The 27,800-nt window shown below is 45.1% G+C and overlaps 1 protein-coding gene across 3 annotated transcripts in view; it reads left to right on the forward strand.

Annotated features, from left to right (window-relative positions):
* The window catches only part of FNBP1 (formin binding protein 1), a 254,629-nt gene that overhangs the window by 61,829 nt on the left and 165,000 nt on the right, over positions 1-27,800 (forward strand). For all 3 annotated transcript variants that reach the window (XM_054997229.1, XM_054997230.1, XM_054997231.1), the window contains exon 2: positions 26,832-26,947. In XM_054997229.1, the coding sequence (XP_054853204.1) occupies positions 26,832-26,947 (116 nt within the window). The remainder of the gene's footprint in view (positions 1-26,831; positions 26,948-27,800) is intronic.

Raw genomic sequence — 27,800 nt, forward strand, 5'->3', positions numbered from 1 at the left:
ATCTTTTTAGTTGAAAAGTCAATAATGATCTCACGAGGCAACTGTCGCTTTGTTGCATATTTTGAAGAAGCCCGACGGACCTCCAAAATGGCGCTTTTAACCTCTTCTTTAGTCGTCCTCGCGGGTGTCGCCAGTAGTTCCGAGACCAAATCCCACAGATCCTCATTTTCCTCCTCTTTCACGTTTTGGAGACGCAAAATTGTCTGCGTTCGTTCCACTTGTAGCCCGATCAGTTGGTTCTCCACCAACTTCAACTCCTTTTTTGTAGCCTTCACAAGTGACGCACTTTCCAGAGCAGACTTTTCTGCCCCCCCCGCTGCTGCCTTAATGGTTTTCACCTCGCTTTCAATTAAGCCCACCCTTTGATCAGTTTCGTTCAGCTTGTCAACAAAGGGTTTTATAGCTTCCACCACCGCCCTGCGCACCAATTCTTCGAGCGACTCCCCTTTCTGCAAGGTGGCCGAGATTGACTTACCGAGAGCGGGACTTTGCTTCTTTGCTGCCATTTTGGGGGGGGGGGCGCCAACAAAATTCTGGAACTCCACGAAGGGGAAGAGCGAGTCTTCTTCAGATCAACCTCTCCTTCACAAACGCTTGTAGAACAGAAGGGATTCGCTTGTTTACAGGCTTCCGCCTGTTTCTTTTACTTGCCGTTTCTCGTTGCCCGGCGGCACTCGAGGCGCCGCGCACATCTGCCGGCCTCCATAGGGACAAACGGGCAATTCCCTCCCCGCATTGATTTCGGGGAGTTCTTCCCGCCGCGTCCCGGACCCTGGCTCCCTCCCTGGGAGTCCTGGGGGCTAATCCTTGCAGATCAGCCGCCCGGTCAGGGTGCCCGGTCGTTTCCTCCCGGACCAGCCGAGAGGAGCGTCCGGCATGGCTGAGAAAACGAAACCGAATCCAGTATTCAGATTTCTGATCCTCCAAGCATCTTCCAATTGTAACATTTCCATATAATTAAACACATTTTTGGGAAGTTTGCCTTCTTTGGTTTTTTTGATCTATCATTTTTTTAGATCCATTACCCCATTCATATCTCCAAAGATCATTACCTGCTTGAAAATCGAAAAAAGATTGGAAAGCATTTTCTTAAAAATTTTCTCTTGTATTGTTCCTTTTTTTTTTATAATTTTTTTTTTTTATAGCTACAAAACACTACACAAAACTATCACAAGGAAAGGGGAGAGGGAAGGGACAAAGGGGGGGTGGAAAAAGAAAAGGGGGGGAATGAACTACAAACACTAAACACTACACTTCAATATTTCCCTTCATACTGTCAATACAAAAATAGCTCCATAAAATAATGATGGAGTGGTTAATCATACAGAGAATAAACATTTCAAATTCTGGTTAAACTTTCCTCCCCCTTCTAGGTCCCGGACGCAATTCTCTCTGTGCAACTGCTGTTGCGATGCTCTCCTCCTCCTCCCCCCCCCTCCGGCTCCTCCTTTTCTTCGTTCTTGGTGCAGCAGAGTTCTGGGTTTTTATTCTCAAAATCCTTTAGTTGATCTTCTGATAATATCTTATAGGCCTGATCTTTATATCTGAACCATATTCCTTCCGGGAATAACCATTTGTACTTTATTCCATGGTCCCTCAGAAGTGCTACAAACTTTTTATATTTAAAACGCCGTTTCCGGACTAGAAATGGAACGTCCTTCAAAATCTTGACTTTCAAACCCATAAAGTCCAAATCCGCATTGTATGAGTTATATAGGATGGTGTCCCGAATCTTTTTAGATGAAAAGTCAATAATGATCTCACGAGGCAACTGTCGCTTTGTTGCATATTTTGAAGAAGCCCGACGGACCTCCAAAATGGCGCTTTTAACCTCTTCTTTAGTCGTCCTCGCGGGTGTCGCCAGTAATTCCGAGACCAAATCCCACAGATCCTCATTTTCCTCCTCTTTCACGTTTTGGAGACGCAAAATTGTCTGCGTTCGTTCCACCTGTAGCCCGATCAGCTGGTTCTCCACCAACTTCAGGTCCTTTTTTGTAGCCTTCACAAGTGACGCACTTTCCAGAGCAGACTTTTCTGCCCCCCCCGCTGCTGCCTTAATGGTTTTCACCTCGCTTTCAATTAAGCCCACCCTTTGATCAGTTTCGTTCAGCTTGTCAACAAAGGGTTTTATAGCTTCCACCACCGCCCTGCGTACCAACTCTTCGAGCGACTCCCCCTTCTGCAAGGTAGCCGAGATTGACTTACCGAGAGCGGGACTTTGCCTCTTTGCTGCCATTTGGGGGGGGGGGGGCGCCAACAAAATTCTGGAACTCCACGAAGGGGAAGAGCGAGTCTTCTTCAGATCAACCTCTCCTTCACAAACGCTTGTAGAACAGAAGGGATTCGCTTGTTTACAGGCTTCCGCCTGTTTCTTTTACTTGCCGTTTCTCGTTGCCCGGCGGCACTCGAGGCGCCGCGCACATCTGCCGGCCTCCATAGGGACAAACGGGCAATTCCCCCCCCGCATTGATTTCGGGGAGTTCTTCCCGCCGCGTCCCGGACCCTGGCTCCCTCCCTGGGAGTCCTGGGGGCTAATCCTTGCGGGTCAGCCGCCCGGTCAGGGTGCCCGGTCGTTTCCTCCCAGACCAGCCGAGAGGAGCGTCCGGCATGGCTGAGAAAACGAAACCGAATCTTCTCTTGTATTGTTCCTAAAAGCCCATGGTATATTTTTTTAAAAAGCCTGACACATTTTTGTCCTATTCCTTCCTCTAAGGAGCACGGGGTGTATGTGGTGATCTCAACTCTCTGAAGTAGGTTGGAATAAGAAAGAGTGACTGGTAGAGATGGGCACAAACCAAAATACGAACCAAAGTTCGGCATGAACCAGGCCAGTTTGTGGTTTGCAGACTGGTGGTTCATCAGAGCCCATTTCTGATGAACCGCCACAAACTTCAGGCTGGTTCATCTGGTTCGTTTTTTGGTTCGTTACTGCAGATAGCCTGGTGCCCAGGGCTTTTTTTCAGGGGGAACACGGGGGAATGGAGTTCCGGCACCTCTTTAAAATATTCGGCAATAGTGCTTGAAAATAATACGATTTCAAAGAATCCGGTGTTTCTCTTCCTCATTTCCCTCTTGAGAGTTCCGCCATATCTTTTCCCAGAAAAAAACCCTGCTGGCACCAATCAATCAGTTTCCTAGGCGAAGGGGGTTGGGCTTTCTGCAGACCTTCTGCTGACCCAGAAGTGACCGTCTGCTGAGCTGGAAGTGACGTTTTCACAAACTAAATGAACTGGTTCTCAAACCAGGGCAGGTTCGTGAAAGTTTGTGGTTCGTGGATTGTGAAACACGAACCATGAACCTCATGGTTTGTTTCTGTCCGGAGCAGGTGCTGCCAGCTCCAGACTCTGGGGCAACGCCCGAGCCACTGCCCCAGCCCCAGCCTCCGCTGAGAGCAGCCTCCCTGTCCCCGGGGGCACTTACGAGCAGGGTCGGGGACCCAACAGAGGCTTTCCCTAGGTGGAGGTAGGTTGGGGAGGCCGCCTAGCTTGGAGGCTGTGCTTCTGCTGCAAGCGGGGCCTGCCAACCAGCTGAGAGGCGCGGTGGCACAGCGGCGGCCAGGTGGGCCCAACAAACTGCTGAGCTACGGGCCCGACAAACAGCTGAGCTGCCCAGTAGCACAGCAGCAGTCTCTGAGGCCCCTCCCAGCCTCGCAGGCAACAGCCCAGCTCCTGGCACACCTGGGCTGGGCCTGAGCGATTCTGTGGGTGGAAGTGCCGCCTAGGGAGGCGGGCCCCAGAGTCATGGGATGCTGGAAGCTGATTGGCTGTGAGGGCGGGACGGGGAAGGAGCCAGCAACAGACAGCCAGGATAGACTGGGGGCATGGGGGCAAGATGAGGAAAGGAAGTGCTGGGGAGCGGGTGGGCCCTAGAGGTGGATTGGATGCCCCAGTGGGGTGGAGGGACAGAAGGGAGCCATAAAAGGTGGAATTCCCTGGGGTGCCAGGGAGGAGAAGGCTGGGCAGAACAGGAGCGAGTGAGCGAGTGAGAGCTGGCAAGGCAATTCACCCAGTGGGCAGGAGGGGGGCTTGTTGACTTAACTACCCCCCTGCCCAGTTCTTAGGCTGAGGGAGCTCCTCCCCTGGGCACACCCGGGAAGACGGCAGGGCATGCAGTGGCGGAGCGGCTCACAGTTCGTACCCATCTCTAGTGACTGGCACAATGACAGCCAATGAGCTTCCATGGCAGAGTGAGGGAACTCAGGTTTACTAACCAAATTGCTCTGGCTGTTACACTCATTTATGTTCTGGTAAGTATCAAGTAGGACTTTGCGAACTGCTGGAAAAGAATGTATAACTTAAGGCAGTGCATTATTTATGTACTGACTCACACTGTGCAATCTGCCTTGTCTCTCTGTGAGAAAGGCACAACTATAAAATGGCTTAAATAAATAATTAATTAATATTAAATTCATAAGGAAGTGCATTATTTACCTCTTCTATATAGATGAAAGTTTATTCAACTTTAAAGATTTTAGACATTAACAATTCATAGACAAAAATCTGTGTGTTGTGTCCCGTCAAGTCACCTCCAACCTATGGTAACTCCATGAATGAAAGATCTCCAAAACAACCTACCATTAACAGACTTGCTTAGGTCTTGCAAACTGGAGGCTGTGGCTTCCTTTATCTTGTCAAACCATCTCGTTTTGGGTCTTCCTCTTTTCCTACTGCCTTCCACCTTTCCTAGCAGTATTGACTTTTCCAGATAATCTTATCTTCTCAGGCAAAAATACATACAGACATTTGGGCTTGGAAAGGGCTTGCTAAAAGTTCCTGTTGCTTGAGAGGAAATCACCCCCCCCCCCAATTTGGTTTACCAAAACCACACATAGCAAAGATAGTGAGTTGTGAGTTGTTTTCAGTCCTTGTTGCAGGATAAAAACCGAACTGAGTGCAGTGTTGTCTATATTGGAGTTGTAAATAATCACTCGCCTGGTTGCCGGCAGTGACCAAAATATTACCTTTTGGGTGACCAGATTGCTGAAACTTTTTGAAATTGGAAATGAGATAGCGATTCTGTTTCTTCAGTGTGAATCAAATGGTCAGCTAGTAAATATTACTGTGGACTCCTAATTTTGAGTCTCTCTACTAGAGATGGGCACGAATCGAAATACGAACCAGAGTTCCTGACGAACCAGGCTGTTTCATGGTTCGCAAACCAGCGGTTCGTCAGAGCCCATTTCTGACGGACCACCACGAACTTTAGGCTGGTTCATTTGGTTCATTTTTTGGTTCATCACTGCAGGCAGCCTGGTGCCAATCAATCAGTTTCTAGGCAACAAGGGATGAACTTCCACTACCACAAACTGCACGGTTCGGGGTTTTTTCATCTCTACACTCTACACAAGACATGTTACATGGGGATGCTCAAGTGACTTACTTTCTGTTTTATTTAACAATTTTTATTTTATTGATAAATTTAAAAGCCCATTAAAAGGGGAAAGTAAAAGTAAAAAGACAAAACAAATACAGAAAGAGAAAAAAGAATAAAAAAGAGAACAGAAACTAAAAAATGATACATCATTTTCAGTTTTCTCTGTGACACCTATAATATTCTTATAAATATACTTGTAGTCTTAATGCCTCAAAAATGTAACTTTTCTGTATTAGCCCCCTTTTATTTAATTTTCCCCTAAATTTTGTCTTCTTAGAAATCAGATCCACAAATCATTGGTTTATCTTTTCCTGTTTTGTGCAGAAAATCAATAAGAGGTTTCCAAATTGTTATGAATGTAGGCAATGTTTTATCTCTGATCAAAGCTGTAAGTTTAGCCATCTCCGCTAACTCCATCATTTTCACAAGCCAGTCATCCGTTGAAGGCAGTACTGTACTTTCCCATTTTGCCGCATATAAGAGCCTTGCCGCTGTTGTCATATATAGAAATAAGACACCATATTTATTTTCCAACTGTTTGTCCAGTAAGCCCAACAAAAAGGCTTCTGATTTAAATTCTATATTTTCAAAATTTTCAGTATTATCAAGTGACATTTTCTGTGTGGCCTTATATTCCAGTGTACTCTGTCTCCCTAGCAGTGCATGTGTCTCCGCAATGGGAGAACAAGTGTAAGATCTTTCACTTGAGCATCCCGTGTAAGATGTCTTGGGTGGAGAGATTCTTTGATGGACTTGTTTGTAAGGGTGATTTATGCAGTCTGGTATTTATTTAGAACAGGGTCTCCAATGCAGTGAACATTAAAACAATAACAAACAATTTAAAACAACATTTTAAAACCATTTAAATTTAAAACATTTAAAACATTATTAAAACGATTCAATAAATACGGCCACACAACACAAAGGTGGAAGGCCGCTAGCAGTTATTGGGGGTATGCCAGACACAACAAAAAGTCTTCATCCATGGGCAGAAGACAGCAATAGATGAATCTCCTTGAGGAGGGGATTCCAAAGTTTTGGTGCCCCAACTGAGGTGGCCTTTTCTTGAGCTGCCACCTGTCTAGCCTCAGACGGCAGGGGCACCCAAAGCAGGGCCTCTGAAGATGACTGGAAGGAACTGGTAGCTATATATGAGAGAAGAGGGTCCTTAAGATATGTTGGTCCGAAGCCATATAGGCCTTTAAAGGTTAATACCAGCAACTTGTATTGGGCGAAGAAAGAAGCTGGAAGCCAGCGCAGATGGAACAAGACTGGAGTGATAGGGTCCTTATGACCCACTCCAGCCAGCCTTCTGGTTGTAGCATTGTGCACCAACTGAAGCTTCCAGACAGTCTTCAAGAGCAGCTCCATATGGAGCTCATTATAGTAGTCTAATCTAGATAGGGTTGCCAGGTCCCCTCAACCTCGGGGCGGGGGATAGGGGCCTAGCACTTACCTTGGGGGAGAGGGGGTGCGCGTGCACCCCCGCAGGCACGATGACGTCACTTCAGAAGTGACGTCATCGCGCAGCCCCTGGGAGCATGGCCAGGCTCTGCAGGGGCTCAAAACGGGCCCGATCCATGCTGAAACAGGCCCATTTTTGAGGAGCGCAGGAGCTCTCCTGTGCTCTGCAGCACCCGAAAACAAGCCCGTTTTGCAGCGGATCAGGCCCGTTTCCACAGTGGCCCCGATATGGGCCAAAATGGGCACGATCCCGGTGGGTGCTGTGCACAGGAGTATGCAGCACTGTGGGGGGGCCCGCTGGGAAGGTGTATGCCCCCCCCGCCGGTTTGGTAAGTGGGGGAGCGGGAGATCCCCCACCCCCACCGGGGGTCTGAGATCCCTAAATCTAGGGCCGATTCCAGACGGCCCCCTGCCTCGCGAAACGTCGCACGTCGTCGCGCGTCGTTGCGCAGAAAACGCGAAATATCGCGTTTTCTCGCGCGAGTTTTGCGCGACGTCGCGCAAAACTCGCGCGAGAAAACGCGATATTTCGCGTTTTCTTTGCAACGACGCGCGACAACACGCGACGTTTCGCGAGGCAGGGGGCCGTCTGGAATCGGCCTAGGTGTTATCAGGGCAAGATCTTTCTTGCCCAGGAAGGGCCATAGCTGGCTCACCAGCCAAAGCTTGTACAGCAAAGCTTGTACATGCGCTGCAATGGAGAGAAGCTTGAAAATATCATAGTTCATGTAATCTACATTGGAGGTAGAGGAGAAGGCTGAGCAGGATTTCCAAACAGTAGGAATTACAGCCTCAATGCTTCTTTGAATCACTTTCTCTCCACCCCCGGGATGGCAAGAAGAGATTAATTATGCAAAAATGTGCATAATTTGTTCTGACTTTTAAAAGAAACATTTCATTTATTTCCCCCCTTTTTATACCCTGGCTTTTTCAGCATAAGATGTCAGCTTCCAAAGAGGAATCCAGATTGTAGCAATATGCAACATACTATTACAATGCTTCACTACCTGAAAGTAGATCAGCCTCCAAATTCCTGCCTGAGTTAAAAACAAGGGTTGGGCTCTGGCTGGCCTTCTGAGGCCTCACCACCGAGGAGAGGCTGGTATATGGAATTAGGGATGTACAAATGTTTTTTCTCATTTTTGAGTGTTGCCATTTGTCTTTTTCTGACCATTTATAAATGTCTCTTATTTGCTGAACTAATGCAAAACTTAATGTGGGCAAATGTGTTGATTTCAGTGGGTGGAGATTCAAACTGGAGGGAAAAGAAAGCCTGGGTTTAGTTTTCACAAGGGAGAAGAAAATAAACTGAAGTTTACTGCAAAACACAATTTCATCCTTAGATGGAATTGGAAGGAGGGCTTCTCATGTAGGCCTGGGGACACCCAAGAAGAATCCAAGTCTCATCCGAGGAATAGCTATACACCCACCAGTTCTGAGAGAGTTCATGTGGCTTTTCCTGGAATGAGATTTGCATTCTTTTTAATGCAAAGGTCACACTGGCTTGAATCTTGATCACTGTAGCCAAATGGACTCACGGCCTGACTATATTAACCCATGCAGTCAGATGCATATTCCACTTACAGTAGGGATCCCAGACCCCTGGTGAGGGCGGGGGATCTCCCGCCCCCACTCCCCACACCCCGCCCCCACTTACCTGAGCATTGGGGGGGCGTGCACCTTCCTTGCACCCTCCCCTGCTGCGCGGTGCGCTCCCATGTGCCGCAGCCGCTGGGTTGGGCCCATTTTTGGCCCCAGGGCCGCTGTGGAGCGCTGGAGTGCTCCTGTGCTCCGCAGCTGCTGAAAATGGGCCCAGTTTGCCAAGGATCGGGCCTGTTTGAGCACTGCGGAGTGCAGGAGCGCTCCGCAGCACCCCAAAATGGGCCCGTTTTGGCGTGGATTGGGCCCGTTTTTGAGGCGCTGTGGAGCATAGTAACGCTCCTGCGCTCCGCAGCGCCCCAAAATGGGCCCATTTTGGCGTGGATTGGGCCCGTTTTGAGGCTCTGCAGAGCGCAGGAATGCTCCTGCACTCCACAGCGCCTCAAAACTGGGCCCTATCTGCGGCAGAACGGTCCATTTCGGGCGCGTTCTGCAACGCCCGGCCGCATGATGAAGTTACCCCCCTAAGTGACGTCAACATGCCTGTGGGGGCGCGCACACACCCCTCTCCCCAAAGGTACGTGCCAGGCCCCTGTCCCCTGTCGGGAGATGTAGGGGGCCTGGCAACCCGAACTTACAGGTTCTGCTCTGAGAACTCTTTTCCTGGGTGCTCAGGGCCTGATTGGTACTGGGACCATGACAGGTGGAGAGAGGGGGCTATGTCTTCTCTCTAGCACTGTATTTTCTGACCTGAAATGGCTCTTGGGGAACACTGTTTGCCCCATTGGGGGTTTCCACATGTACTGCAGGTGCCAGAAGTTTTTTTTTTGTTAGGCATACCCCCAATGACTGTTATTGGCCCTCCTCTCTGGTTCTGTTATGTGTTTACATGCTTTTTATTTAATTGATTAAATATTCTATATATGCTCTATTTTAAATGTTATTTTAATATCTTAAATGTTTTAACTTTGAAATGTTTTGATGTTCACCACATTGGGTGGGGAAAATAGCATAGAAATGTTTTCAATAAATAAATACTGATGGGGTGCGCCTAAGCTTCCCCAATGGGCCCAAACAGTGGCCTCCTTGGGGCCATTTAGGGTTGCCAGCCTCCAGGTGGTGGCTGGAGATCTCCTGGAATTACAATTGATCTCCAGATGACAGAGATCAATTTCCCTGGAGAAAATTACTGCTTTGGAGGGTGGGCTGTATGGCATTATACCATTCTGAGGCCCCTCCCCTCCTCCAACCCTGCCCTCTCCAGGCTCCACCCCCAAAGTCTCCAGGAATTTCACAACTAGGACCTGGCAACCCTAGCGGCCATTTCAAGTCAGGAAAATGCCACAGAGGGAAGACATAAGCCTCCTTTCTGCGAGTGTCACAGTGCCGATCCAAATTGCGCCCCATTCAACTGGGAGTTGAGTTCCTGGCACGGAACTCACAGCACATGTTTGATTGTGCAAATCCAGGAAAAACTTAGAATGTCGTTATACCCAAGGGGTGAAAATAAGCCAATACGCTGTACTAGAAAGCAAGTGACTGGTGGTACCTTCCACCAGTGCCCCCCCCCCCAAAAAAACAGTACTAGTAAGAAATTTACTTTCATTCTTGGCTGCACGAACCGAGTCTCCCATACCAGTCAGAAATCTCTTTCAGATGATTAATCAGAGAAAGAGTTGTGAACTGGAGAATAGCTGGATGCTTTTGTTTCAGGCTCTTCTGGTGACAGGAATGTCTACACAAAGAGACAGAGAGCAGGGATGCAACTGGTTTTCATAGCCTCAGAGTTGTGGCTCAAAAATCCCCCTCTTGTATTTGCAAAATGAATTACAAAATGTTTACAAAATTTCATTCCCATGTATATTATTACAAAAGAAAATCACCAGTTACAGTATAAAACATCATCCATCTAAAATGGAGAGAAAAAAAGAGAGTCTTAAGCTTGAATAAAGCTTAATTTAACCTGCGGCCATAAATCTACTAAATCAAATAGTAAATAAATCATTGTTACTGAGTTCTTTATCCAATGCATCCCTCCATGCATCTGATGAAGAGAGCTGTGATTCTTGAAAGCTTATGTTACAGTAAAGCTGGTTAGTCTTAAAGGTGCTACTGGACTCTTCAGTTTTTGCTACTACAGACTAACATGGCTAACTCCTCTGAATCTTTATCCAGTGTTCTCGTTTAGATAGTACTTTTTGCCTTACATTGCTAATTTGCTTATTATTCCAATTTTTAATAAATAGTTGCTGCTAATATAAAAAATTGCACGTTCATAATATTTCCCCCAGTTCAACAACATCACAAACCAAACCTTCCTAATTCATTATTGGATTTCCAGTAATTTAGTTGATTTCCAAGATTACACAATTAAAATCCATGCCTCTGTCAGCACATTTAATAGTCTTATGGTTGCCAAAAGGGTCTTACATCAAGGTCTTTCACATCACCTGATTTCTAGTCCTTTTAACTGGAAATGCCAGGAATTGAACCCAGGATCTTCTGTATGCAAAGCAGAGGCTCTTCCACTGAGCCACAGCTTCTCTTCATGACTGACTCAAGGTTGCACATTGTTCTTGATGGGGTTTGGAACCCTGGCCCAAAGCCTTAGTCTTGTCATTTTAGCTTCTAGGGAGAACTCTAGCTTGATTTGATCTAGTATCCACTTATTTGTCTTTTTGGCCATCCATGGTATCCACAAAATTCTCCTCCAGCACCACATTACAAATGAATCAATTTTCTTCCTGTCCGCTTTCTTCACTGTCCAACTTTTACATCCATACATAGTAATGGGGGATGCCATAGTTTGGAGGGAGAGGGGGTGTCTTTCAACTGTTGCCCATTAAATAGAGAGGCAAAGGCAAATCCAAAGTGTAGGTATTCTTGGGATACTAGTTGCCATGTCCTAAAGGCACATTTACCAGTGCCAGTGGTCCATAAGTCCTCCTCTGGATTCTTTCAATATGCATTTTGCAAATAAGACTTGATGGAAATAGTGCAAATTTCTGAATGAGCCTGTTGGCCAACAGATGGTTCTCATTGCAGTAAACTCATGCTGTTCCCAAAACCTCAATGTGTGTAACCTTTCTTTAGGGAAATGTAACTGCTATTACAATTTGGAATACTGTGCTGAAAAATGTCTTTTGGTGATTCTCGAGAAAGCAATGATGTTTGACTTCTGCGCTAACCTTTTGGCTGCGGGTACCTCTCAGCACACCTGAGAATTTTAGGTAATGGTTGCTTCCATACAGACATTTTTTGTTGCCTTTGCATCCAAACTGTTTGGGGAACCATGAACACAACATTGTCCTTGAATCATCCACTTGCCAGGTTTTTCCTGCCCTCAACATGCTGTTTCTCAAACCAGGTTTACCACAATCTCTTTTTGGGATATCACAGTCCAAGCATGTTAGCACATCTTCTGGCCAAGAAGGTGAGCATTTTTGAAAGTCCTGCCCACGTTGGCACCATTTTTCTTTTGTCAGCTTTTCACAGCCACAGTTTCCCCCTCTGTACTACCAGAGGGCTCTTTGGGTAATTGATATAGTGCTATAACAATTAACACATTTTTAAAAACACCCTTCGGTAGGGTGGTGGGAGGCAGATGTGGAGGAAAGGAAAGTGTGCCGAAAACTCCTGTATGAATGTTCCATTGTTACTGTGCATGCGTCTATTCTCAGCAGCAGTTAATGCAAAACAGAGAATCCTTGCCCTGTAGAGGGACTCAATATAGGATCATTTAAGAATCAGGTTTAGGGTCACTTGCTCCACACGCAGCAGTGGAAAGGAAAGGGGTCCCCTATAGATAACAAACATATTAATTGTTGCTTTTTATTTGTAAATTACTGGGAAAATATGCCTTGACAAAAGGTGGACGTTATATATTACTGTAACGTAGCCTGGTTTTCTCATTACAGTTGCGTGTTTGTAAAAGAGCCTTCTCTGCAGTCTGAATTACATTTTTATATAATATATTATAATTACAATACTGAAAACTATTAAATTCCACCCATGCTAAATTTAAGCAGGACAGATTCTGAATGTGCAAAATCGGTACTTGCTGGTTGAATCATTCATCATTTTCAGTTCCTGAAATTATTCTCTGAAGATGTTGTCAACAATGGAAAAATTTTTTTTTGTAGATCTGAAACTAGACCAGTACCTGTTTACTGACCAATTGAATCCTCATATCTGAATAATGAAAGATTGTATCTACGAACCTTGTGCTGGGATATTTGGATATGGGGTATGCGGTGGATTCTCTCATATGCACAATGGTTGAAACTTTCTGTGTGAAATCTGAGTTCACTTCTAAACACAGTTATGCCCCCGTGTTATGGGACCTGTTGCAATTTATTTTATATGATTGTATCAGAAAATGAGTGGCAGTCTTCATCAGTTATGAGATGATTATTTCCTCCTCGGTACGGGCAAGGTTGAATCATGTTTGGATAAGCAATAGAGTGACTCATTGCAGGACCGGGCTGCAAGAATGTCTCTGAATTTGTCCAGGAATGGAAGGGCACATTTGGAACAGGAAAAGTGCGTGCACAAGTTGGCTTTCGTCGACCCTTCCCCGCATCACACTGTAGCTTTAGGAGATTGACAATATGGGCCGAGCTAGAAGTGACGAATTACACTTGAATGGCACGTGATCGAGTGGAGTGGAAGTGAACAGGGAGGAATACATGTGAGTCTGTTCACTTGCCATTCAAGTGTAATTCGTCACTTCTAGCTTGGCCCTATGTGCAGCTCGCAGGAAGGAGCTGATCTTTTTGAGGCATCTGCCATTTCCTTCTTGCGAGCAGGAAATCGAAAGGGTTGAATCAAAAGTGTGGGGTGTCTCTCTCCCCCCCCCCGCCCCCGCAAGTGTGTGTCTGAAGCTGTACCTGGAGCACTCTGGACTCCTGAGCAGTGTATCTACAGCTACTTAAGTCTCATTGCTTCTCCTCTTTGCTCTCATATCCAGATACCTCCTTGTCTCTTGCTTTTCTGACTCAGCTAGCTCTTACCCCCGGACCTCCCTGCCACACACCTGCACAGCATTGCTCTTCTCTCTTCTTTTATATCCCAACTACCTCTTCTGTGAAGGCTTTGAGTTAATTTATTTACATTTATTTAAAAATATTTCTGTGCCCACCTATCTCCTGATCTTGGCATCTCATCCTTGGTGTTGTTCGTAGGGCTTCTGGGAGCCTTGCGGCTCAGGCACCAACTCCCTGCCTCTTGCACCACTAGATCAGCTGGTTGGAGGGGGGATTACAGGCAGTTCCAGCTGAGTCATGTCAGCTCATGCTCCTCCTAGCTTGGGAAGTGGAGGTGGGGAGTGATGGCAAGGCCAATCCCGTGCTACTGACATGTATCAAGATTTCTCGGCCTATTGACTTTCACGCTGACTTGACTCTGGGGAAACCACTACGGTCTCTATCTGCTCCCTGGACTACTTTCAGCTGTCACTGAGCTGCCCACCTCTGACATACCTGTGTCATCTCACCAAAGCCAACAAGAACCCAACATTTTCATTTGCTTGCCTCTCAATGCAGGAACCCTGTGATGTTTTGTAAAGTGCCGTGGATGTTACAGAATAATGACAATAACCTTAACTTACGGGGCTCTGCTCTCATGCATTCCTTCTCTCTCGGTGCAAGTGTGTTCTGAGAGAGAGGAAGCTGTGCTAAATTTAAATTGCCAGCCCCAAAGGGTGTGAATGTGTGAGCCATGCACAGAAGTGTGCCTTCTTTAGTGTCGGCTGCAGCCCTCAAGTCTAAAGACGTTTCACTGTTCACTTATTTAAGGGGCTGTTGAGTTGTTTCGTCTAAAAATAGGCTTGAATACTTTGTTTGACCAACAGTTAACCTCCACCTTGGCTCTTTGGTCTCTTGGGGCAGCAGAGAGGAGTTTGGATCCAGAGTTAATCAGTGGACATCTATGGGGCAGGCAGGCTATTAAAGCAGGGAGGGGTAGAATAACCAGAGGCTAGAGAGTGGGGGAAGAAAAACGTTTATAGAGAAAGCAAAATGGGAGAGGAGGGACACATGACAGAGTACCACTGTCGGATCTGGGGTCCCCACCTTGTGTAACAGATAGAGGTGAGTTGTGGGTTCCCTTCAACTCCCATAGATGAGATGCCTGATTTGGGTTGGGAATGCGGCACACATGGAGAAAGGGCTTAACCTCCCTGCTTTTTTCCTGGCCTGAAATGGCCCCAGGGGGTGGCTGTTTGGCCTGTTGGGGAACCCCTCTGTGAAATGGCCCTTAGAAGTTATAAGATGAGCCTGAGACAAAGCAGAGGAGTGTATGAGAAAATAAAATGTGGACGGGAGATTTTTTAACTTTTATTTATAATATTTATATATGTTTATAACCTGCCTGTGATAGAATCTGGGCCAATTTAGAATGTGTTTAAAGCACATTGAATGGGTTTAAAAACACACTGTTTTGTCCAGTTTTATTGATGTCTATTGTAAATCCTCAAGTCCAAGGTACATGTCATGAACGCCCCCCCCCCCAATGTGGTTGAGCCTTAAAAAGCATCCCTGGGAGCAGCAGAAAGGTAGAGATTAGGGCTTCCAGCCCCAAGGTGGGGATCGTTTCCTTATGTGCAGTTTTATCTTTTGAAAATGAAGCCCTGGTTTGCTTTTAGCTCCAGTATAGAAAAGGGACAGGCAAAGAGAAGGCGCCCTTCCCCCATCCACAGTCGAAACTAGTCTGGGAAGTTTGATTTTGATCATAGTAACGGCATAGTGGAGTGAAAATTAAACCTGTCTTCCTTTAATGCCATGCTCGGGCACCATATAGCCTTGGCTACTTTTTAAGCCTATACTCAAAGCTGAGGGATCTGATCCTGTCACACACAGCATGTTCTGGCCCTGGCCCCCGAGCCTCTCAGCTGAATTGTAACCAAACTGAAATCAGCTGATTCAAAGTGTTGAAAACTGCCACAAAGCTTACACAAAGCAACTGCTGTAAAATGAGTAAAAGTATGTCAAACAAATGTAAATGTGAGAAACAAGAAGGAACATTTTATCATCTTTGGTGGACTTGTCATAAAGCTAAAAAAATTTGGACTCAAATTCATATGATAATACAAAAAATATTGAAGGCTACTCTACAGTTTATACCTGAAACCTTTTTGTTGGGACTAATGGACAAACAGTTGGAAAATCAGCACGGTGTTTTATTCTTATATATGATTACAACAGCTAGGCTTTTGTATGCGCAAAAATGAAAAAGTACAGAATTGCCTTCAACTGAGGACTGGATTATGAAAATGACGGAGTTAGTGGAGATGGCTAAACTCACAGCTTTGATCAGAGATAAACCATTGTCTACTTTTTTGGCTAACTGGAAACCCCTTATTGATTTTCTGCGTGAAACGAGGAAAAATGATCTGATGATTTGTGGTTTTGATTTTTAAGAAGATAAATCTGGGGAAAAAATAAATAGAAAGGAGGCAGTAGTGGAAAAGGAAATTTTGGTAAGATTAAAATTTAAAGTATGATGTTTGCTAAAATAAGTGTTGTAGAGAAAAATGGAAAATGAAATATGTATTATTGTTTTATTTCTAGTTTAATTTTTCTTTTCTGTATGCTTCTTTCACAGTTTTTCTCTTATTTCTTTGCCCTTTCTTTTGGGCTTTTAATTCTATTAATAAAATTAAAAATTATGAAAAAAATAAAACAGTAATATCCCCAAGCATATGCAAGTACACCAACATGCACCTTGTCGGAATCTATTTTGAATGGAAGTGAAGGATGACATGTTTGTTTTCTGCTTCCTGTTTTTTTCAGTTTCCATTCCCTGTTTGAGGCCAGGGTTCTCTTTCTTTCTTACGGGATTCCAAGATCATGTCCTGGTTGGGAGGTGGTGGGAGACCAATTTCAGCCAGTCTCAAGAACATGTTGGATGGTAGCAAGGTCCAGCCATTCTTTCCCCGTCTCATTCAGTGCTCCATAAAGTCCGTCCTACCAGTGGTTTGTGTACTCCCAGTGTGCAAATACAACCTCCTGCATCTCTCTCATTAAGGACAAGTGCCGACTTATTTAACCAACACACTGTTTGTGGAAAGTCTTATGACAGGAGAGGCTGCAGAGGCAGAAATAAGCGGTTGCTGCTCCTCCCTTTGCCTCCCCTCTTCTCTGTTTCTCAAGATGCTTTTGCGATATCTGTGACACTAGCGGCCAGTCTTTTTGGAAAACGTGCTGGATGTCCAAAATGTGAGTGCCACTCTCATGGAATCACTACCCCCCCCTGTTCGCCGTGCTTGATGGTGCGTTAACTCTAAGCTAGTGAGTCGGACAGGAGCAGCCTTTAAAAGGGCCAACCCTTCTGTGCCATCACCCGGACCGCAAGCCTTGATGTGTTGCAAATGTGCCTGCTGTTTTCCTTGTTTGTATCATAGGCTTTAAAAATGGTGGGATCAGTTTGACCCCAATTACATTTCTCTGGGGTGATTACATTTTAATTTGGGGATATATGGACTAGGAATATATTGATGTAATAGGTTCCATCCATCTATGAAAACCAAGTTCAGCCTTCTCATTTTGGAAGAGTAAGCAGCAAGGTCAAAGCATTCCCACAGACCACAGTTCTATTAAAACCATACTGTATTTTACCTATTTAAAAACATTCCGCCTGTATCAATGGTTAGCTCACTTTTTTGTTATCTGTTCTTCCACATTGCGCTATTATTACATGAAGTTTCAATGTTGTAACAGGTAAAAATGACTGCTTTGCTAAAAATAAACAGTTTTCCAGATTCCCAACTGTGTCGTGCTTTAAAAATGGTGGGGTCAACTTGTCCCCATTTGATTTTTTTTTCAGTGGGGGGTATTTTTGACCCCGATTCCAGATTTTTCTGTTCTTGTTGCAAGCTTCCTGGAGCCATCTGGCTTGCCAGGTTCAGAAAGAGGAAGCTGGATTCAGAGGACAATTCGTTCAGACAGGTTAGCAAAAACCAAGCAAAATTGGAATCTCCAGCAGTCCGGAGAGAGCCATCCTCTCCAGCCATCCAGTGGTCCTGATTTGAGAAACCACCAGCCTGCTCTGCCAATGAAACAGCCAGTGGGAGGTTTTAGAGCTGGTGAAATCAATTCCCATTGGCAGATGATTACCCCCCCCCCCCCCAATGCTGGCGCTGTTGCTATAGCAGCACTCCAAAGCTGCCCGGTTTGATTTTAACCCTCCTTTCCCCCAGACTGCTAATTGAGCACGGCTGACAACTTGGTTCCAGCGGGTGGATGTGAGTAAGAGAAATGTGCCCTCCTGGCTCGACTGCCTTCCTCCCACCTGCTCCCCCCCCAAAAAACTAGAATTGTAAATAGCTGGGCTTTTTACTCACTGCTGAGACATTACTGGCGATTTGGGTTTGAAGAGCCCTTTGGAAGCACCCGTATGTCTGGAAGATCTCTTTCTCCTCTCCCTCCCGGGTGTGGGGCCTTATTTGGGAGGAGGACGAGCAACTGGGAGAGAGAAGCACGGGCAAAGCACAGAAGGGGCGTCTGCAGAGGCACCTTGTTCGCAAACAGCAGAGGAGCACGTACTGTCTGTGTATAGCATATGCTTCTTTTTTCTTTTCATTTGGATTGAGTAATTTTCATGTTACATTTAACACACATACAGCTGAACATATGATTGAAACCACACATTAATCCAGATACCGGTCCCCAGTTTGATCTGTAAAGTAAGCACACATGGGCTTTTTCTTACAAATAAATGTATGTATGTACATGCCGGCTCTGTGTGCATTCACTGTATTTTGTGAGCCAGGCTTGCTCAATGGTGGGTGCAGTGTTGGCTGGAGAATGTGTTGTGGCTGGTTGGGGTTGAGGGCTTTCAAAAGGGATGAGGTTTGAGAAAGCCTGGAGAAATGATGAGGGAGACAGAATAGTAACAAATGGAAAACAAGGACGTGAGGAAATTCAGGGAAAAAATGCAGCCAATCGGCACCCAAACTGGAAGAAAACCTCTGAGTGAAAAGGGCTCATTTCGAGGGGGAACGCACAGGAACGCAGTTCTGGCAGTTCTCCAAAGAGGTCACATGTCAGGTGGCCCCGCCCACCTGACTTTCAGCCATTTTGGGCCCTTTTGGGCCTGGATTGGGGCCGAAACAACCTGGATTGGATTGGTGCCGGGCGGGGGAACCCTCCCCTGCCCAGCACTGACCCAATCTGGGCTGTTTCAGCCCCAAACCAGGCCCAAAAGGGCCCAAAATGGCCACTTTTGGTCATTTAGGGCCCCTTTTTGCCATTTTGAGCCCAATTTCGGCCCTGAATGTCCAGGATTGGGTCCAAAACAGCCAGGATAGGTGATGTCAGGGGGTGTGGCATACACAAATTAGTTATGCTAATGACACACTTCTGGTGATGTCAAGGGGCGTGGCATATGCTAATGAGTTATGCTAATGAGTTCCTCCAGCTCTTTTGCTACGAAATATCCCCAGGAAAAGCCCCTTTATTAATATGAACACATGTGAATTTGGGATTTTTGCTCATTGCCTGCTTGAACCAAACCTCAAGAGTGCCAAAGTAATCGAGGAGGGAGTTAGTGCGGAATGGCTTGCCAGAGTTCAGATAGTGTTCATATGCTGGTTTTCTTAGCAGAGCCAGTTATCTTCTGCGCATCACAGGAAGTGGTTGCCTTCCGCAGCTTGTTACATGGCTGCTTGTTTTGTGAACAAGAAACTCCAAATCTGGCCAGCATCTTTCTTCTGTGGCAAGTCAGTGTCAGTGCAGCAATTTAACACAGCCCTTTGGTTTCTGCTTTAAAACATAGTAGAGAATGTGTTACAGGGCATTCTGGAGCAACCCTGTTTATGCCGCGTAAGATGCAGAAGCCGGCCAGACCAAAGAGGTGGGTAATGTGGCCATGTTGCAGTTCTCCCCAGGTAAATGTACCGAAATGTCATTTTCTCATTTGTTGGTTCGAAATGAGAGTTGTGCCATATTATCTAGTTTTTGATTTGAGGGTTTAAGGTAGTGAATTCAGTGGGAAGAAGTTTAACTGTTAACGTTTCCTAAGCGTGTTTGGTTCTGTTGTTTCTTGTGACTGCTACTGCTTTCTCCTTTGTGGATCAGTCACTTGGGTGATCCCTGTCAATCAGAGATCACATCAGGATCATATGAACCTGTGTACCCCAGGAGTGCTCTTCAGCCAGCTGTTGTTCGCTGTGCCTGGCATTGATCAGTTTTTCTTTTCTCTGTGTGCCCTGTGGTCTTGTTGGGTGTGGGGCCGGTCTGCTGGGAAAGGTTTGGAGGGTGCTGCTCTAGGAAGGCTTGTTCCCCCCTTCTTTTGGTCCCGATGGCTTTTAGTTGAAGGGGTTTAAGGCACTTGTACAGAAATCAATGAGACTGAAAAGCCCTTTGAAGATAGTCTTCAATACTACATACAACAAAATTGGGTCGTCCATTTTGTTGTATGTAGTATTTTAATCTCATGTATTTTATATGGTTTTATGGATAGTCTTAGGAGGGTAACCATGTTGGCCTGTAGTAGAAGAACAAGATTTGGGTCCAGTAGCACCTTAAAGACCAACTAGCTTATAATGGATTTGTAATTCTCAGTCTCTTCGATATAATATCTAATTGGTTTTTAAGTGCTACTGGTCTCAAATTTTGAAGTCTTTGTGCATTTGAGATGAATTTTCTCAAATGACTTTTTTGTTACAGTTCTTTATGATTTTAGTGAGTTTTTTTAACCCTTTGACACGCTGCAAGCTGCCTTGAATCCCCAAGGAAAAGCCAGATAGGTAAATATTTTAACATTTGTAAAAGTATTGTGAATAGTTGGGGCTTGACCCCATTTTTAAACGTTTCGGGTTTGGGGTTTTGTTTTATCACGTGATCAAGGCTTCTTTCAAACTGTCATAAAATATCAAAATCCCCTATTTTGTGCCACAGAACATGTCCCCAGATGGGAAGAGTAACCAGCTATTACTGGTACAGGTTGTTGAAAGGGGATCTGATCCACTGGAATGGAAAAGATGAAAAAAGGGGCTCTGTCAGAGCTGAATCCACATTGCCACCACGTGGTTGTGTAACATGGCACACGGCAGTTAGGACCACGGGGAGAGGGGCTTGCTGTGGCACGAGAGCTGTGCGGTTAGCGGAGCCTTGCTGTTCTCCTGCAGCTGTTCAGAAATCCAGGGAAACGGAGGAAGATGGAAATGATCTCTTTACCGGGGGTGGGGGGTGGGGGAGACAACAGCTGCTGTGCAGTATGTCTTTAAGTGGCTGCTGCAGAATGATCGGTTATCTGTTTCTGGCCAGAGACAGCGACCTCCCCTGGGCCTGCCTTGAGCAAAGGATTATTTCTTGAAGAAACGGAGGAGGGGGAGATTACAGCCATAGAGCCCAAACCAAGGATGGAAAGAGCCCACAACACATCATACTTTCCTCATTGGAAGAGTTCTTTCCAGATTTCTTCTTTAGCAACAAGGTTCTCAACTGAGCCATGGGAAGCTCCAGGGAAGATGCAGCCAGCCTGTGGTGGTTTCCAGTTTGTTCCGGCCTTCACTTGCTTTTTTTCTTTTTCTTCTTTTGTGCTTGATTCCAGGAGATATGATGGAAGTCTTGGGTCTCCAACAGTCCCTTAAACATAAACTGAATTTACATAACAGCTATGATGCGAAAAGGGAACACATGCCCTGTTTGATATCATTAACTGAAACTGAACGTCTAGCGCTTCTGTTAGCATTTTAAAGGCGGGGTTGTTTTTTTACTTTTTATTTTTTTTAAAAAAAATTCAGCTTTTGTCATATGCAAATAAGGAGTAAAATCAGCTGTTTCAAAAGACATTAATAGTGTTAGTAACATTATATGGATCTTTTGATATTCATCATGTTCTGAGAGTTGTACAGGTTGTTGATAACTCTCTTAAATCATGGAACTTTGGTGTATCTGATGAGTTTTCAGGAAGTTGAAAAGCTAAATTATGTCCCTATTATCATAGTCAATATCATGTAATTTCCAAATGGATGTCATGCACTTCCATTACTGTATAGATGTCTCATTGAACAAAGTTTTGTAAGAATTATAGGACAGGCATCTGATATGATTGTTTTTGTGGCTGAATGTCATTCTTGTTCGTATGTTCAAAGAAGAGGATCCATTTTTCTGTGATTTTTTTCTGTTATGGAGTGGTCTTAAAGACTGTTTTGCATCAATATCAGGAAGCAAAAATGAGATTTCCTCCACATCTGAGTATAAGCTAAGACCAGATAAAAATCCCGCCGGAAACTTTGATCTGGGGTCAGAATATAAAGTGCAAAAAAGAAAAAAATGAGGCAAATTCTCTAGTGTATGAGACCCACAGATACAGACCCTTTGGGCTATAGGAGTTTGAGAATAACGTCCAGACAATATTGCCGAGGGCATGGATTGAAATCGCAATAGGGTAAAGGATGATCTAAGATTATGATTAGAGATGTTAGCAAGATAAGGAGAGTGGACGTGGTCAGATTTAATAAATTTGAACCACAGTGCTGTTTTTGAATTTAGAATTTGGGAGCGATCAATCAATGCATCGGAGTTAAAAATCCAATCCCTAAATTGGAGGTAAGTGGCCAGAGACCGTATAAGATTGTCAGGAATAGAGTACGTTAAGAATACCTCATTAAGATAAACAGAGCGCTGTGAGTTATTGGCCATCAAAGAGTTAAAAGATTGTAGACTGAGTGAAATTTGGCTAGGATTTTTATTCTTTACCTAGTATTTTATAATAGCCAGATGCACTCGGGCTGTAAGGGAGGGGAGACCTGATTCCGCTTTCATCAAAGCAACTGGAGACTGCCTGGGGAGGGCTAGGATATGTCTTAAGAAATGGTTCTGGATTACTTCTATACTAGCTAGGTTTCCCTCTTTTCATCCCCAAACTTCAAATCCATAGAGGAGATGAGGAATTACTTTGCTCTGAAATAGGGATGCCATACCCCCGCCAGGGGCGGGGGATCCTCCACACCCCGCCCCCGCTTACTTGGCCAGCGGGGGGAGCACACCTTCCGTGTGTGCTTTCCTGTGGCACTGTGTGCTTCCGTGTAGTGCAGCCACCTGGATTGGACCCATTTTGGCCTGGATCAGGCTCAGATTGGGGCCACTGCGGAGCACAGGAGCGCTCCTGCCCTCCACAGTGACCCCAAACGCGCCTGTTTTTGCCAAGTTTGGGCTCGTTTCGGGCCTGTTTTAGCATGGATCGGGTCTGTTTTGAGCTGCTGCGGAGCACAGGAGCGCTCCTGTGCTCTGCAGTGGCCTGAAACAGGCCCATTTTTGCAGGTAAGTGTTAGGCGCCAATCCCCCACTGGGAGGTTGAGGGGGCCTGGCAACCCTACTCTGAAATAATGTCAAAACTGGATCTATAAGATGTCCGCCCTTCGAGTAGTAGAAACACAGGATAGACCTTACCGTTCTTAGTGCTGAAGATTTTAGTTTCCAAATGAGCATTCCAGTTTAAGGTCTCTCTAAAAGTAACACCAAGGTATTTAAAGGAACTGCATTGACTGATAGGGTTACCACAGATGTTCCAGGAGGACAGTTTTGCCCTTTTTCTAAAGACCATTACTTTAGTCTCTTCAGAGTTGATATTAAGAGCTTCCTCCTTGCAATAATGCCCACGTTGATGTAATAACCTACGCAGACTGATTTTGGTCTGGGAAATGAAAACTGTATCGTCTGCATAAAGCAAAATAGAAAAATTTTGTTGGCCCAAAGAGAGGGGAACAAAGCGGTGGCTGGATAAATTCTCAGTGCAGGAATATCATATTAGAGAACTCTGAAACAACTTTATTTTTTAAAATATATGACATTATTGAGTGACCAGCTGTGTTTCATGGCCACTTTGGTAAACACAAATTTGCTATTGACCTCCAAGAGCTTCCACTCCCAGCTTACCTTCTTTCTCCTCTTCTGTCGTGGTCTGGCATCCCAACACACAATTTGAGATAGGTAACATGGATGTACTTATCCAGTGCCCCATGTTTTTATGCATTATAAATGTCCCCTTCATAGATGTTTCTGTTCTTCTGAGTGTCATGGATTTTGTATGCACTAAATCTTAGTATTACATATTTAGGTGATGTGAAAGGGCACTGGTACATTTCATACCCCTTATTGGGTGTTCAGTCCTGAATGATTTTTATTGGTAAAGTGTATAAATAACCGTAGTTTCTCTAAGATGGTTTGTTGACTGATATCTGGAAAGGCGAGGGTAATTAAGATATGGGTTTGGATGTAAAAGGTTTGATTGAAAACAATCAGCGTTACATGTGTTGGGAACAGGGCTTTTTTTCTGGGAAAAGAGGTGGTGGAACTCAGTGGGTTGCCCTAGGAGAAAATAGTCACATGGCTGGTGGCCCTGCCCCTGATCTCCAGACAGAGGGGAGTTGAGATTGACTGGTGTGGAGGGCAATCTCAACTCCCCTCTGTCTGGAGATCAGGGGCGGGGCCACCAGCCCATGTTACCATTTTCAAGCGGTTCCGGAACTCCGTTCCACCGCGTTCCTGCTGAAAAAAAGCCCTGGTCGGGAACATACTCAAATGCAAGAGTAGTCTGTGTATAAATGGAGATTTGAAAGAAGGCGTCCTTTATAAACACAGCTGAGATTGCTTATTTAGGCTGAGAGTTTTGTGTGTGATGTCATGGTGGTTCCTTTTCTTCCCTTTTATAAACATCCTAGTCCACAAGAAATAATTCTGTGAGAAATGGCCTGTCACGCTGCCGTGTTGCATCATGCTTCTTGCTCAGCTACATACTTGGGGATGGTGTCCTAATCATTCCCTCTACTCCCCCACCCCCACCCCAGTGAATTGCTGTTTCCCCCCAGCTTGTGGCTGGGAAGCCTCTTGATGCCGATTGGCTGAGCTGTTGTGACAGGATGGAATGATCGCTGTGACACTGTTTCAGCTTTTTAAGGAACATTGCTGCTGGAATGTTTGCAGTCCAGCGTTTGTGAGGGAAGTTGAAAGTAAGGGTGGGATTAACATTTCATCTCGCTTCCCAGCAGAGCTTTGTGAGGCAAGTTGGACTGGAGAAAGAGGTCCCAGAATATCCGAAAGCTAACAGACAGGGGGAAGCCAGAGAGAAGGAGATTGAAGGAAGGGTACAGAGCAGATAATGAACTGCTGTCACTCAGCTGATTGGTTTACATCAGGGCATACCATTTCAAACTGTAGTGGAAATTTGCCTGATGAGATACTCTGCTGTACAGAACAGTTCTCTGTTCACAAACTTGCTAAGTCAAAAAGAGTCCAGTAGCACCTTTAAGACTAACCAACTTTACTGTAGTATAGGCTTTTGAGAATCATAGTTCTCTTCATCAGATGCGCATCTGACAAAGAGAACTGTGATTCTTGAAAGCTTATGCTACAGTAAAGTTGGTTAGTCTTAAAGGTGCTACTGGACTCTTTTTGATTTTGCTACTCCAGACTAACACGGCTAATTCCTCGGAAACTTGCTAAGGAGAAGGTTGTAAGATGGAATATCTGAGAGTCTTCTTATAAGAACGAAATATAACTTTATTTGGAATAAATAAAGAAAAGAACACCAGGTTCTTCATAGGAGCTTGGTCAACCAGTTTACCACAAACCATAAGTAAAACCTGGGCTGAAACTGCTCCAGATTCTGCTACCCTGGAAGTATAATAAAACATTCAATGGATGTTTGAATATTACAAAGGCTACGCTAGAATCATTCTTCCTGACATACTAGTTTTCTGAGTAAAGGTAATCTTTTTTTTAACAGAAAAGCAATCATTTGAGCTCCACCTAGAGATGAAAATGGTATAGCCTCACATGCAGATTGCCCACGCCAGTGAGCCTAACGAGACATTATAAATTGCAGAAGTTCTCTATGGGGACTTTCTGGTTCCCAGTGGCAACGTGTGAGTAAATGTGCCATAAGGCCTGATTTGGATCAAGATTAATGCATAGGAGAAGGAGGGATTCCTTCCTTCTCCCCTGTGCTGTTTTCAGTGGCCCAGAGGCTGTGGATGGGAGTGGTATTTTCTCTGTGAGCAGCCAGCATGTGCAAGTGGTCAGTGCATGTGCTGGCTCCAAGTGGAGTAAATCACACACACATACTCCGGCATCGTCTTTGGGCTGTTTCAGCCACCGAAAACAGCACAGGAGACAAGGCAAGAAGTCCTCTTTTTCCTGCACAGCAGTCCTGATCTGATTCGGGGCCCTGCTGCTCATTTACTCATGAGTCACCACCAGGAACTAGCAGCTGCAATATACCACCAAGCCCCCGTGGTGAACTCGTGTAGTGTGTAACGTCTAGTTAGGCTCAGTGAGGGCTCAATCAGACACAACATGGGGAATCTGTGGTCAGAATCTTCTGTTTCTGTTTCCTTTAAAGTAGCTCTGCATGGCTTTTTTGAAATATATACATAAAATCATATATTGTGTCACATCTACCTGGGATCTAAGAAGTAAGAGTCGAGGAAAACAGCTCACTGGTTTGGAGGGCCCCCTTGAACACAGGGATCTCACGCCCCCTTCCTTGACCTGTTTCTAAGTTGTCACCAGCCTTGTGTTTGCAGTTTCTGTTCCCCCCTCCCTCCAAAGCTGTAGGGAGGTGCCCAAGTGCTGAACCTTTCCACCTGATCTGCTCCACCCTCCCTTGCCCTGAGAACCTTATAAGAAGCTGCTGGCATTGCTGAATTAGAGGCTATGAGAGATCTTGCTGCTGTATATAGAGGTGTTTGCGCCTTACAGGACGGAGTGATTTGCTGTATCTGTTGTGGATCTAGGTGATAACGCGGGGGGCGAAATCGCTGCACCTTGTATCGGAGACTGATTGGTGTCATGGTATTGGGACTTAAACTTAACTGCTGTGTGTAGGGTTTTTTTTTTTTTTTTAATTGTGGTAATCTTTGGGGGATACAAATGAATGGACTCCCTGCCAAGGTGAAGGCATCTTTGCAGAAGTGTTTGGGAAGGATGGATTCTTGGAGTCACTTAAGAACTCCAATCCTATGTCGGTAGTGTTACTGCGGTGTTGGAATTGGCAGAGTCACGCCACCCAATCTGGAATGCTTTGATACAGGAAAGAGATGTTACTAGAGACACCCAGAAAGTTAAGGAAGTATTAACTTGCATGCATGGGCTTAACTCCCTTCCTCCTGCCATGCTTACCCCCTGCAACCTCCCTCACCTTGTTTCCCCATTTGATGTGCACTTGGGAACAGCCTGCTTCTCTTCTCTCCAGTTGCTTTCCAGAGGAGAAAAATCTGCCGGTGTTTGTTACCAGCTCTTAGTTTGGCCTTCGGATCTATTAGCTGAATAAAAACGGGTGTTATTAAAAAAAAGGGCTCCTCGCTAATGATGAAAACAAAGCGCAAATGATCATTTCTTTTTCCTTCTGTTCTCTCCTGACAGAGTGTTTCACTTTTTCTTGCTTTGCAGGATCAGTTTGACAACCTTGAAAAACACACGCAGTGGGGCATTGACGTTCTGGAGAAATACATCAAGTTTGTGAAAGAGAGAACAGAGATAGAAATCAACTATGCAAAGCAACTTAGGTGAGTCAGGTTCTTCATTTTGGAAGCACCTAAAAGTATTGTCTGATGGATACACAACCTGTGTTTGATTGATTTACAGTACCAGTTCAAAATATAACAGCAGCGTTTCCCATACTTCTGATGAGGAACACTTTCTTTTAATTGAAAATTGGAGGGACCTTACTGATTTTTGCAGCTAGGATGGCTGAGAGAGCCTCCATGTTCACAGGCAGATTCAGGCAAAAAAAAATCCTTGTTCTGTTCTCACTTCTCTCTTGCAGAAATCAAACCCATGAATTTTCTTTTCTGTTACATTCTTTTTCTGCATGCTGATTTTTTTCCTTGTTAATTTTTTTAATGTTCTTGACAAAGTAAGTGTGTCTTGCATGCATGATGTAAAAAGAACAAATGCATTGGGAACAGCAGCAATGAAGAAGGGTGAAACAGAATGATAATGTGTGAAAAGGAATGCAAAGAGCATGTCTGAATATCCCTACCCAGCACTGCAACCACACAGTGTAGGATATTGCTCTATCGTTGTGCTATAGCAATAATTCAAAGTTGTATTTCCTGTGCGGACGAACCTACTCAGTCGCCAGTGGTTGCTAGACTGCAGTTTTAACAGAATTAGCACAATATCTCATGGATGCAGCCTGTGGCCCACTCTACAGCTGAAAGGAACATGAAAAAAAATGAAACATTCTCCAAGGCACCTGCCTCCTGGGTCTCTGCTTGAGTCACTGCCGTAGGCAGTGAGTATAGTCGGAGTACAAAGCACTGACTCATGCAGAGACATAGGGGTTGACTCCTCCAGGAACAGGTCATTTTGCTATACCTCTGCATCATATCTGATAACCCCTGAAGCAGGGATGTA

The sequence above is a fragment of the Eublepharis macularius genome, chromosome 14, assembly GCF_028583425.1.
Source record: "Eublepharis macularius isolate TG4126 chromosome 14, MPM_Emac_v1.0, whole genome shotgun sequence".
Taxonomy (NCBI): Eukaryota; Metazoa; Chordata; class Lepidosauria; order Squamata; family Eublepharidae; genus Eublepharis; species Eublepharis macularius.